Below are 13,591 nucleotides of genomic sequence, written 5' to 3'. Positions count from 1 at the left end.
AACTCTGGGGTAACACCCACACAGCAACAGTCCCAACAGCTTGTTTCAGCAGTGGTTACAGGCACACAGTACAAATGAAAGACAGGTGGTGTTGACAAAATGCACCAGGCACTGGTGGGAAGCCCCTAACCACAGTGCGAGGGGAAAGGGGAAACAACAAATGCATGGCCAATGAATCAATGAGATCAGCACACACTACAGGCAAAAAGCATTGTTCATTCACAAACTAAGCATTTAGTTCTGGACTTTATCATCACCACTACATGACCATCAGTATCCTAGACAAACAGAATCCTAGACCAACAGAATTAAGGCCCCAAAGAAAAAATACAGCAAGTCTAGCAGACGAAACAAAGAATTCAAGATCCAGACAAACCACACAGCTACAACTACATTCTGACAATGACTTCAAGGTTTTAATTTAAACATTAAGGTCATAAGTCTCATACACATTTATGGCCATCAAGGCAGTGAATTCATATCCACTGTGTCTAGGGCTCGGCATAGGAAGGCAGGCCTAATCCTCTTCTTTCGGCATTCTAGCTTTCCCAACTGAAGTCAGGTACCTATTCACACCTGGGTGGAGTGAGGAAAATAAGAGAAAATTGCTTTTCCCAAGAACACAGCACCATGCTGAGATAAGGCCTTGAACCCTGCTCACTGGAGAACACTGGATCAGAAGTACAACGCTTGATACTGCCATGGCGCCACAAGGCTGACTGGCACACAATGACTGTGTGTGAACCAGGCAAAAAACAGCACAGCCAGCACAAAAGACATGACAGCATTGAGCACTATAAGCAGGGAACACTCCTTGTCACAGTGCTGTCACTATTCAATAAAACAATAAATTAAACATGAAGCATAAACAAAACATGAACCTCAATGACCATGACCATTTCATGTTTACCTTGCCATTTAGGCAGCTATATTTTGTGTGTTTTTTTTTTGGGGGGGGGGGGGGGGGGGGGGGGAGGGGGGGGGGGGGAGTGGGGGATGAACTTCAAATGAACAACACAGTGAACACAAATTTATTCAATTTTGGGGGTCTTTGGCAATTAAAAAAAAATCTTCATGTTGGAACAACTGTTTCTATTTCATAGAACCGAGCACAATGTTCACACATACTCCGCAACACAGAATGATCCATTTTGTTCAAAACACAGTAGATGACAAAGCAACACCGGTTTCATTCATTCAGATGGCTGTTTGCCTTAAGTCCAACAAGATATAACATCCTGTTTCATTCATGATGACAGCTGTTTGCCTTATGTCCAACAAGATACAACATCCTGTTTCATTCATGATGACAGCTGTTTGCCTTAAGTCCAACAAGATACAACATCCTGTTTCATTCATGAAGACAGCTGTTTGCCTCAAGTCCAACAAGATACAACATCCTGTTTCATTCATGAAGACAGCTGTTTGCCTGAAGTCCAACAAGACATAACATCCTGTTTCATTCATGAAGACAGCTGTTTGCCTTAAGTCCAACAAGATACAACATCCTGTTTCATTCATGAAGACAATTGTTTGCCTTGAGTCCACAAGATATAACATCCTGTTTCATTCATGATGACAACTGTTTGCCTTGAGTCCAACAAGATATAACATCTTGTTTCATTCATTCAGATGGCTGTTTGCCTTGAGTCCACAAGATATAACATCCTGTTTCATTCATGATGACAGCTGTTTGCCTTATGTCCAACAAGATACAACATCCTGTTTCATTCATGAAGACAGCTGTTTGCCTTATGTCCAACAGGATACACCACCATTTCATTCATTCAGACATCAGCTGTTTGCCTTCATAGTCTGGCAGAAAGCACCAGAACCTCTCAAAAAAGGTTTTGGGTTCCTTAATACGTATACATCAAATATCCGACTGATGCCACCTTGTCATCATTAAGTATTAAAAAAAATAATTAAAAAAATAAAGAAAAATTAAAATAAGCATTCTCTCCTTTTAGTCCACATGGCACACCATAGCCGCGAAGACCATGTGCACCAGTACCGCTTGCTGTCAGCAGGTGACTCAACTCAGGAATGTCCCTCCTGTCATCACCGGGGTCTGGTCTTCTGCCTCCCATCCCTGAGAAAGACCGTGGCACCATAAAACAGCCACCTTTTTCAAGGCAGTGCCACCTACTTCTAGGCAATATTTCAAAGTACATAACTGTTGTTGGTAACATAATATTACGTTTTTTAAATTTTTAGTTACATTTCTATACACCCTGTGTCCCTTTCTTCTAACAGTTTGTTTGGTCACAAAATTATCCGTGGCCAAAATCTTAATGGCATCGGTTTTGTTGTATACCAAGCAGATCGCGGGATCTCCACTATTTTGGAAATTGAATGGAACGATCTGTAACAACACACACAATTTTAAGGTGAGTGTAACTTAATTCACACTGAAATATTCCTCAGTAATCTGTATTTTAACATGTTCGCGAGTTGTGCATTGTTTCAGTTGCTTGAAATGTGTGCTTTAAAATAGATTGATTGTTCAATTGTGTGACATATTAATGGAATACACTGTTAATGATTCTGCTGCTAATGTGATATTAGTAACAAGAACACGAGACGACGGGCGCAATAGCCGAGTGGTTAAAGCGTTTGACTTTCAATCTGAGGGTCCCGGGTTTGAATCACGGTGACGGCGCCTGGTGGGTAAAGGGTGGAGATTTTTCCTATCTCCCAGGTCAACATATGTGCAGACCTGCTAGTGCCTGAACCCCCTTCGTGTGTATACGCAAGCAGAAGATCAAATACGCACGTTAAAGATCCTGTAATCCATGTCAGCGTTTGGTGGGTTATGGAAACAAGAACATACCCAGCATGCACATTCCTGAAAGCGGAGTATGGCTGCCTACATGGCGGGTTAAAAATGGTCATACACATAAAAGCCCACTCGCGCATATGCGAGTGAACGTGGGAGTTGCAGCCCACGAACACAGAAGAAGAACACAAGAATGATTATATTCTGAAACAACGTTCATGTCAGTCATAGCTTAAGCAGACTGCTGGGTTAAAATGAATGTATGGTGAAATATTTGTGTCAAAAGTCCGTTTTCCTTTTCCGTATTTTTCAGTTCTGATGAATGCAGTTCAAGGAACATGTTGTGAAAACATACATAGTAAGCAAGTCGAGTGTCCTGTGTGTGTGTGCGTGCGTGCGTGCATGCGCGTGTGTGTGAGAGAGAGAAAGAGAGAGAGAGAGAGAGAGAGAGAGAGAGAGAGAGTGTGTGTGTATGTGCATGCGTGCATGTGGGTGGGTGGGTTGATGGGTGTTTGTAAGAGAGAGAGAGAGAGAGAGAGAGAGTGAGAGAGGGTATCTGTCTGTCTGTGAGCCCACCCACGTGCATGTGTGCACATACTGAACATTCCTCTGTCCTTTTTTCAACAGGTGGGAGAGGAACTTTGCTACTTCCAGCAGCATTCATCTTTACATAAAAAAAATGGAAAGTTTGTTCTATGTTTCTGAACATGCCTTTATACGCTGCCATCTTAACCGTGCGTCCACTTACACCTCTTCTCTTCACATCAATCGCTACCTGAAACGCAAAAAGAAACCAGCACCGCATCCAACACAACAGTTGCCATCCAAAAAAGTCAGAAGGTTATGGTCCAGGTGATCTGACTGGCATCACTCTGAACCCTGGTGTACAAGCCAGATGGGCACTCAATCTCCACACTTGGAGCCAGCTGATCATAGGAATCTCTGAGAACCAGGAGCAGAAGAACACTGAATCACAGAATGTTACATTCCACAAAAAGAAATGCCAGTGTGTGGATTCAGCCCGATGCCAAAGACAGAGACAAAATTCAAAGGAAACTTCTGGTGTGCATTAACCCACTTGCTCCAAATGATCATACAGCAGCACTGTCAGCATCGCCACTGGAATGATATACAACCAGAATGTCAACGTTGACAAAACTTTGAATCTGGGGTTAAGCAGATGGAGGAATTTGAGAGTACAAGGCCAGAAGGGTTCAATGTTTCCCTTAGTTCGAAGATCGTCAGCATGACTGTCAACTGAAAAGTGACAAAAAAGGATCTGCAACCATGTTTGACACAGAGTTCATCTACAGCAGAGTCATGGGTCTAATAAGCACACATGTTCTTGACCTGGAAAACATTTCAACATGAGGTGGTGCCAATTCCAACTTCCATGTTTACAGACAGTGAGCTCACGAGACCTTCCACCACAAAGTCTATATTGAAAAGAAAACTGCAGTCTCATCTGTTCACACGTACATGTCAGAAAACTGAGGTTGTGATCATTGATGTCTGTGCAGTGTTGTGGACTGTCTGTTGGCCATCAGTACTTGGTACTCAGTACATCAGGGCTCAGTACAAACGTATGTGGACAGATTCCTGGAGTTGACTATTACCAAATTGAAAGACAGTAATGTTTGTCTTGTCTTTGACAGACATTATCCAATCAGCATCAAAAGCACCACCAGATCCTCTGGAGCTGTGGAAACAGCCACAAGGCGTCACCAGCTCAGACCAGACGCTGTTCTGCCTCCTAAAAGTGAACACTGAGAGTGACTGACAACAAAATACAGATGATTGTCATCATCTGTGAGCAACTGCTGGAAAAGGTATGTGGTCTTCAGGTTCAAGGGTTCCTTCAGCACAAGCTCACAGTGACTGCTGATGACCCCATCCCTGTTGAAGTCAAGAATGGCATCTCATCCCCAGCTGATCACAGCTGCTGTTGTGATGGAAGGCACATCCTCCAAGATGTAAACAATGAAAAATGAAGTTTTCTTTAAAGATAACTTCTGCTAAACATTTCCTGAGAAGTCTGTCACAAAAACAGCGTTATGTATTTAAAATATTATTTTATACCAATTTTTTTGTAGTTCAGGCCGCCATCTTGGTGGCCATGTTGGATTTCTCAAAATGCTCAACAATGACAGGGTGGCATAAGTTGGATATGTGATCTAGGGACACTAAAGAACTCAAAACCGCTCAGATCCATTTTGAGACCAATATTTTTAGGTCAAGCCCAAAATCATCATTTGGCTGCCGGACTATCAGTACAGTGACACAACAATCTGTTTCATTCATTCAGACATCAGCTGTTTGCTTTAAGTCCCAAAAGATCATCCCATTTCATTCATTCATGTAGACAGCTGTCTGCATTAAGTCCAACAAGACACATCATCCCATTTCATTCATTCATGAAGACAGTTTTTTGTTTAAAGTCCGATGAGACACATCTCATTTCATTCATTCATGAAGACAGCTTTTTGCTTCAAGTCCAAAGAGACACAACATCCCATTTCATTCATTCATGAAGACAACTTTTTGCTTCAAGTCCAATGAGACACACAGTTTCACTCATTCAGACATCATCTGTTTCTGTTGAGTCCAGCGAGACACAATGTCCTGGAGTGACTGGCAGCCATTACACCGCTGTTCCTTTCAGATGCACTGTGAAGGTTTTCCCCAGTTCACTGGCACGGAACGTCATCTTGTCCACAAAGCTGCCTGCTGCCACTGGGCTGAATTCAATGGGATATTTCAGAACTCGCTTTTTCCTGTGCAGGAAAAAAAGAAGAAATATAAATGTTAAAACAGTAAATAGAATTTTAAAAAATTCTAAAGCAAGGAAATACGACACATTATCCAGGCATACAAATTCACATTAACAGAAACTAATACCTGCTAAATCAAAGAGTTTTTTTGTTTTTGTATTTAAGAGTCTCCAGACATGGTCACAAAACAAGTTAACATTATTTTGGAATGAGCCAAACAGATGGTGAAAGTAGACTCAAATCCAGTTATGTATTATCCCTTGTTTTGAAACTGGACAATGCCTTCAAGACTCACTTGTGCTTCACGCTTTATCGTCATGGAATCATGAGGAGGGGGAAAAAAAAGAGATATAAAAAAAAATTGTTGAAAAGTGCTCTGTATCAAATATGATATATAAAATAAGCTTGGGAAGGGGGAAAAAAAAAGAAAAAAAAAAAAGATATGCAAGCGGGATCCAACCAAGCATGTTCAGTTCCAAAGCAAGCAGACTAATCCTCACTGCTGCAGCGCATCTGACGTCATTTGACTAAATTCAATACTTAAAGCAATGTTGACGTTTTCTTCTTCACGCGATAAATAGATGTGATTGTAGTGGACGTAATAACGCAGTTTAAATCATGTTTTTTGTGTGTTTTATCATATCTCGATCATTCTTTTATTTTGGTGGTAAAGTAGACTTTGCTATCCCTTCAAGCACAAAGCAACACATGGTAGACCAGTCGAGGCCTATAATGAGCTGAAACAATCTATTCAATTCTTCCCAGTTAACTCAGTATCCACTTTCGAATATTTATATGCAGTAAACACGTCAATGGTGTAGTTAGTGTTACTGTATGTGTTCTGTCCAGAATTTGTATTTCTTTCCTGTTAATTGTGAACATGAAAAACAAGGTCGTGTCTTCAAATACAACCTACCTGCTATGGGGCCTAACTCATTGGGAAGCAGTTATTAGAATTTTCAGATTTCGGAACAAACCTCAACGAAATAAACTGTTCAAGATTTGGAAAAAAAACAGCTTAATTCGGGAGACTTACAACCTGTTATTGGTATGACTGAAGATTTTTGTTTATACTATGTTTAAGTCAAATTGCAGACAAAGTATTTTCAGAGAAAATGGCAATGTTACAGTTTACCATGGACACACAGACAACTGAACACTGGGTTAAAACACAGACTCACTTTGTTTACACAAGTGTGTGAAAAAGATACTGTATTCAAACTGTTCGGTGTTTGTCTTTTGACAAAAGAAACTGTTTCCCCTAGAAGTACATTACTTAATGTGACCTACAGGTGAAGACCCATGCATGGGTCTGATTCCAGTCCTGGGCAAAACAAATACTCCACTCACACAGAGAAGTCATAAATAACTGCAGCTAGTGACCTCTCTTAGTATATTATCTCCCTTCCCTGCTCCTCTGCATCACCCTCTTTTGACAGCATTTGAAGCATAACCAGGGCACACAGTAAAGGAAAAGAGGAGAGGAAGGGAGGGTCTTGAAAGGTTTTGAAGATTTACAATGACATGGTTTGAAAGGATAAGAGGGGAGGAAGGGAGGGTCTTGAGAAAGGTTTTGAAGATTTACAATGACATGGTTTGAAAGGATAAGAGGGGAGGAAGGGAGGGTCTTGAAAGGTTTTGAAGATTTACAATGACATGGTTTGAAAGGATAAGAGGGGAGGAAGGGAGGGTCTTGAAAGGTTTTGAAGATTTACAATGACATGGTTTGAAAGGATAAGAGGGGAGGAAGGGAGGGTCTTGAAAGGTTTTGAAGATTTACAATGACATGGTTTGAAAGGACTAGAGTGGAGAAAGGGAGGGTACTCAGGGTTCGAATTTAACTCTTTTTTCTTTTGAGTGCCAGTCCAGCACTCTGGACAAAACATTTAAGTGCCCACCAGCTGCCATGGCGAAGTGGTTCGCATCGCAGACTGACGGCTGGGAGGACGCGGGTTCGAATCCCAGCGGAGGTGGGTTTTTCGGCCTGTGGCCGGCTCCTACCCAGAGTTGAGTGTGCTGTGGGTTTAAATGGGGAGACTGGGACACCACAGTCGAGTGTCATCCACTTCAAGGATGCGTCTTTGGGTGTGTTGCTCTAATTACCTGACCAACACTGCAAGTGTCTGTATCTCTCGGGCCTGGTTAATGCCGGGATATCATTATGACAGGAAGCGTAGAGTACAGCCCTGTCACGCAGTCCCAAACCAAAATGAATCTCCATAGCGACATCGTCATCCTCCTCCTTCATCGTCATCAATATAAACAAAATAGTCTCAAATGCTGTGGCCTTTCATGCCCTGCCCTCATGGTGACCTCAGTTTCGATACCCCTCCACTTCTGTGCTTGGGGTGAGTCCTGTCAATGTCTTCAGTGTCGGCAGATTCATTGGGGGCTGTTGTTTGAGGGACGTGGTGGTGGTCTCCACTCTTGGAGGGACGCTCACTCAGTCTGGCTCCACGACTAAGCCATTATTGTCGTTAGTAGGGGGCTTAGTAGGTAGTGTCCCAAGTACGTTAAATCAGAACAGGCACCACGGAACACCACCGAAGTGACTCAGCAACAGTGCAGGGTCTCCTCTGGTGTGTGGCCTCCTGGCGACCTAACATCGATGGTTCCCTGTGGACTGCCGACGCTGGAACTGTGACGGACAAACCCGGGTGTGGGTGCAGATGATGGGGCAGCAAAAAAAACAAACAAAACAAAAAAAAACAACAAAAAAACCCCACAACATTTAAGTGCCCAATTGCGGTTTTGGGTGCCAGCATAATAAAATGAAATAAAATGTGCCAAGGAAAGTCATTCTGCCAGGCTTCATTGAACACTCCTGCTGTTTATTCTTTTTGTCATCCTGAGATTTTGTCATCGGGAGCATTTCTTTTTAACAATGAAGATGGGAAACATCATTTATCGCCAACAATGAATGTCAACATCCGATCGCGCACAAGCAAAGATGCTAATCCGTGAAGCCAGCTGCAGCAGACAACACTTTACATTTCGACTGACCGTGTTCGACCTTTCATGGTGTGTCTGTTAATTAATGTTCTTTCACTTCTATCAATTTTTGGGTGCCAACTGGGCACTCTCAACAGAAAATTTGTGTGCCCGAGCCAACTTTTCGTAGCATTTGCACCCAGGCACCTGCTAAATTTGAACCCTGGTACTTGAAAGGCTCTGAAGAGATTCATAATGACATAGTTTGAAAGGTCTAAGAAGATGCACTGTGAAAGGCAACCCACGTGATTCTGAAGGTCTGGTGTTTGATCCTGAAGGGCGGGGATGGGGGGTCCACCTCAATCTGAACGTTGCTGTCCAGACTGTTCTTGAACTCCACCTTGACCTGGCTCACCCGACCCACCCTGGTTCTGTCGAACATCACGTCAGACTGCATCAGGCGCAGGTCTGCTGTGGCCACTGGGCCTCGCTCCTCTCTGCCAGGGACAGACAACATCACATCACTGACACACTTACAGAGAGAACCAATGAAGCAATGGTCTGTTCATGACACACCAAAGCTCCTGTGTGATGGGGAGTGTAAAAAAAATATTCCGCCAAGCATAGGACATGTATAATAAGCACTCACACATTCATACACATACAATGTACTATGAACATAATTCACTGTAACTCTGAGTTTAAAGGCTAAATAAATACAAACAGATTTTTTTTTTTTCACCTTTTGATTTACTGGTCACATTAACATACTGAAACAGAAAAAAAAAAACATTCTCTATAATTTTCTTTGGTAAGCTCTTCTCATAACCTCTGGGTTACAGGGTGAACAGGGCCAAAATGCACCTCATCCTCTTCATTAACGAAGATATCCCCTAATCCATGTCAGCTTTTGGTGGGTTATGAAAACATTAACATATCCAGCAAGCATGTTCCTGAAAAAAATGTTTGGCTGCCTATGTGACAGGTAAAAATGGTCATATTCATAAAAGCCCAACTTCTACAAACAAGTGAATGTGAGGTGTATCCCTAAAACACAGAGAAAGAAGCTCAATAGGCACACAACTGGAAAATACAGGCACTGTCAACATATTTATTTACACATGTAAAGCACATGAGGGAAGGAGACAGTTTAGCAATGCACTGACACTACTGGCTAAAAATACAGCCTACAGTTGAGCACAGAACAGGGACAGTGACACTGCACGTACCCAGGGTCAGCAGTGTTGGGGTGTTTTTCCTGCAGAGGGGTTCTGCTGCTGGCCACACCTGTCTTGTTCTGCTCCACTGGGTCCCACGTCAGCTTTTTGCAGCTCACCTCTACTTCTGCAACCTGCACATGTACAGTCCAGGTAGAGTATCACCTTGGACAGTCAGCAGTGGACAGCACACAAGCAGCAGGATAACACACAAAACTAGGGTAGCAATCACACACAATCTAAAAAAAAAAAAAAAATCCTGCACATTTAAAATCAATGCTGTTTGTCAAAACGTGTTCATTGTAATTAAAGAATTTTCAATTGTATTGTTACAACCGATTCCACTGTTTTAAATCATTATTGACCATGAATGATAAGGCAACTGCAGTGGATTTCAACTACTTCACTCCGACCCAAAGCACTTTACCTCGGCAGTGAGAGAGATGCGCGTTGCCTTCTTGTTCTGTGCTGCCCTCTTGCTGCTTGTCAAGGGCCAGTACTCTATCTCCCAGTGCTGGTTGAATGTACCTTTGGTCTGGGGACAGAACTTGACTGGCACCTAACAGAAAACACAGTAATGGTAACCAGGGCGAAAATTTTAACAAGGTAAGCATGGTGACATTTTTAACAAGGCAATTATGATGAAAAATTTAACGAAGAAAACATGGTGAAAAATTCATCAAGGTAAACAAAGTTAATTTTAATAAGGTAAACATGGTGAAAAATTCAACAAAGCAAGAAAACACAACAAAAAATCCACATTATTTGGAAGCACCATGGCCTGTAAATATTTGGAAATGCAAGAACAATAACAGTTAAAAAAAAAAAAAGCATCACTGTGTTCTTGTTAACACCAAAATCAGTCCAGAAATGCAAGAACAATAAAAGCAAAAAGCATTTATTATTGCGTTTTTGTTAACACCAAAATCAGTCCACAATCTTTCCACTTTCCCTGTCCCCATGAAATGCAAATTGTTTCAAAGTCAAATAATCAATCTCTAAGACAATGCTGATATCTGTTTTTGATAGTCTGGATGTAACTGCCATGAACGATGACTACATGAAGGCCTGGAAGTCAAGGATCGAAAAATTCCTTTGTTCGAAGTCACAGCACTTTTTGTGTTCACTGAAATGTGTTAAACCAAACAAAGTGCACGGAAAAAACACAAGCAACATGGAACAGATCCTGGGCTGGCTGTTAAGGATTTTCCAAAGTCTACACTAATCCCACAGACCTATGAAACATTCTTAACCTCTTGGCTGCGCTGTTGATGTACGGCGTACGTCATGAAATGTCGCTCAGCAATGCTGTATTGACGTGCGCCGTACGTCATGTTACAACGTTCTATGTTTCGAGTCCCGCATTACTGAAAATGCAGTCTGCTAACCATTGAATTAGCTCCCCTGAGAGCTCCTTATCTCCTGAGTTCCATAAGCTAAAATTATTCATCGGATTGTCATATTTATGGTGAAAGTTTTGTAAGTTTGTATGAAGCTCAAGTTGTGTTTGCAAAGCCATGGCTGAACGCAGACAAACCCCAACACTTGCACTAATATTGAAAGAAATCTTTCGCGATGCAAACAGTAGAGATGAAGATTGTGAACTGAATGAGATAGAACTGCGTGAAGTTGATGCCGAAGACGCTGATTTTGACATGGAGGGGGGTGGGAGGTTGAGTTGCTTGATGAAACTGAAGACAGACAAGCTCAGCTGATTCAATATGCAGGTGGGTGTTTACGAGGTTTGTCAGTTTATTATTTGCTTTCTGTTTGTTGTAACAATGAATATGACTGTATTGTGTGTGTTTTGAATGTGTTAGCTGTGGTAAGTAGCTTCGTCAGTCACTGATCAGTGTCTGTGTGAGAGAGAGAGTCACGTGTGTACTGTGTGACCAACGCTGTGCGAGGGGGCGTGGCTTGCTGGCTGGCTCATTGTTGAAGACATCGTGTGTCACTCACCAAGAGCTTTCTGTGAATTCGTTCCCGAGTGTGTATGTGTATTGGGTTGTTGTTGTTGTCTGTGTGGGTTGGGGGGGGGGGGGGGGGGGAAGAGGGGGGGGGGGTGAGGAGATGTTTAATAACTGAAATCAGAGAATGATATACAGAATTGTATGCCTAAATTACTTTGTAAATGCAACACTTGTCAGTGTGTGTGTGTGTGTGTGTGTGTGTGTGTGTGTGTGTGTGTGTGTGTGTGTGTGTGTTATGAGAAAGAATGAAGGGGGTGTGGCATACCATGAACCAGTTTCAGTCTCTGTGTGTGTTGGGGGGGGGGGGGGGGGGTAATTGTGTGTGTTTGTATTTCAGCTTCTGAAAACAATCAGAAATAAAATGGTACCATTTCATATCCTTTTTATATGTAAAAAACAACAACAACAACAAACTTAGTCTTTTATGCAATGTGTTTCAGGTATGCAGCATGGTGATGATCACGATGTTCATCCTGGACCATCTGGAGTTGACAACTTGCCACAAACCTACAGCTGAAGACCAGCAGCAGCAAGACCAAAGGGCAGTAAACAAGCCTCCAGCACTTCTGGATTGCAACAAAAACATGGGTGCCATGGACCATCAAGACCAACAACTGCGGCCCTACGATGCCACAAGGAAAACCCTGAAGTGGTACAAATATCTGTGTGTACATTTTCTACAAATTGCCATCCTGAATGCACACATCCTCAACAAAAAAGCAGGCAACAGCAGTACATTCCTGGACTTCCAGAAGGATGTAACTAGTGCCATGATTTTTGGTGACCAAGACCCAGACACTGCTACAGATGACCATGCTGTTCGTCTGTGTGGACAACACTTCATTGATGTCATCCCACCTACCCCACAGAAGGCCCGGCTACAAAGGAGGTGCAGAGTCTGCTGGAAGAAAGGGCAAAGAAAGGATGTGAGGTTCTACTGCCCAGACTGCCCGAGCAAACCACCACTGTGTCTTGAAAACTGTTTCCACAAGTACCACACACAGTGATTTTACTGGCGATAGATGCTGGGTGAGTACACCCTTTTGATTGTTTGTGTGGACTGTGTTGGAGACTTATGCACCTGGACACTGTTCCACAGCCTTTGACAGTGTGTATGGTTGATCACAACAGTCAGAAGAAAGACTGGTTAATAAGCTGGTTGATGTTGTAGCACCTACATGATGGAATGACAGTCCCAATTTTTTTTTTAATTGCATTATATGGAATTTTTGTGTCAGATTGGCTCATTATTTGAACATGTGAGTATTAAAAACAAAATCTTGGTTCATTTTCCTTTCATTTGATATGTACTTTTATGCACTTATCTTCAGTACATTTTGAAATATAAGCAAATTAAAATCATTGGCGTGTTTTTCTTGTTTTTCTGAAAATTTTCTCAGCATAGGCTATAGCAAAACGTACTAGCAGTGAAGGGGTTAATTCGTGGTGCTCAGATCACTCATACATCCCAGCCCAGAACTGAAGCACCACACAGAGTGTAATCAACTGAAGGGTCCAGCAGCCATCTCCACCCTCTTCCAATTACAGCAGTGAGTTTTCAGCCAGCTGTTGGGGAGAAAAGGGTCACCTTCAAAGTTTCCTGGGGAAGAAGGTCGGCGGTGGTGGAAGTGAAGTTGAAGGCACTGTAGGTCACTCTCTTCACGGTGTTAGTCTCGTCAGACCCCTTCACATAGGCTGGGGCAAAGGGTGACAGCTTTAATGTCACAGGTTCCATGGAGGCATTGGTCAACTCCAACATACTCTCTGAAAACATGTACATGTCTGCTTTAAGTGCACTGGTCATGTGTATAGGAAGCACACACATACATGCACATATGGGTAACTGTATGTTTAGTAATGTTCACATGCATGGCATAATTAAGCTCTATAAAATTACAGTAATAATAATGCACATACATGGAA

The 13,591-nt window shown here is 42.4% G+C and overlaps 1 protein-coding gene across 1 annotated transcript in view; it reads right to left on the bottom strand.

Moving 5' to 3' along the window:
- Nucleotides 1–960: 960 nt before the first annotated feature.
- The window catches only part of LOC143300352 (centrosomal protein of 192 kDa-like), a 49,387-nt gene continuing 36,756 nt past the window's right edge, over nt 961–13,591 (bottom strand). Inside the window, exons 11-15 of the mRNA XM_076613961.1 lie at nt 13,257–13,432; nt 10,126–10,257; nt 9,711–9,832; nt 8,787–8,978; nt 961–5,553 (exon numbers count right to left, since the gene is read on the bottom strand). Coding sequence (XP_076470076.1) covers nt 5,421–5,553; nt 8,787–8,978; nt 9,711–9,832; nt 10,126–10,257; nt 13,257–13,432 — 755 coding nt within the window. The 3' untranslated portion in view covers nt 961–5,420. The remainder of the gene's footprint in view (nt 5,554–8,786; nt 8,979–9,710; nt 9,833–10,125; nt 10,258–13,256; nt 13,433–13,591) is intronic.

This window comes from Babylonia areolata, chromosome 26 (assembly GCF_041734735.1).
Source record: "Babylonia areolata isolate BAREFJ2019XMU chromosome 26, ASM4173473v1, whole genome shotgun sequence".
NCBI classification, from domain to species: Eukaryota; Metazoa; Mollusca; class Gastropoda; order Neogastropoda; family Buccinidae; genus Babylonia; species Babylonia areolata.
This window is presented reverse-complemented; position numbering and strand designations above follow the sequence as displayed.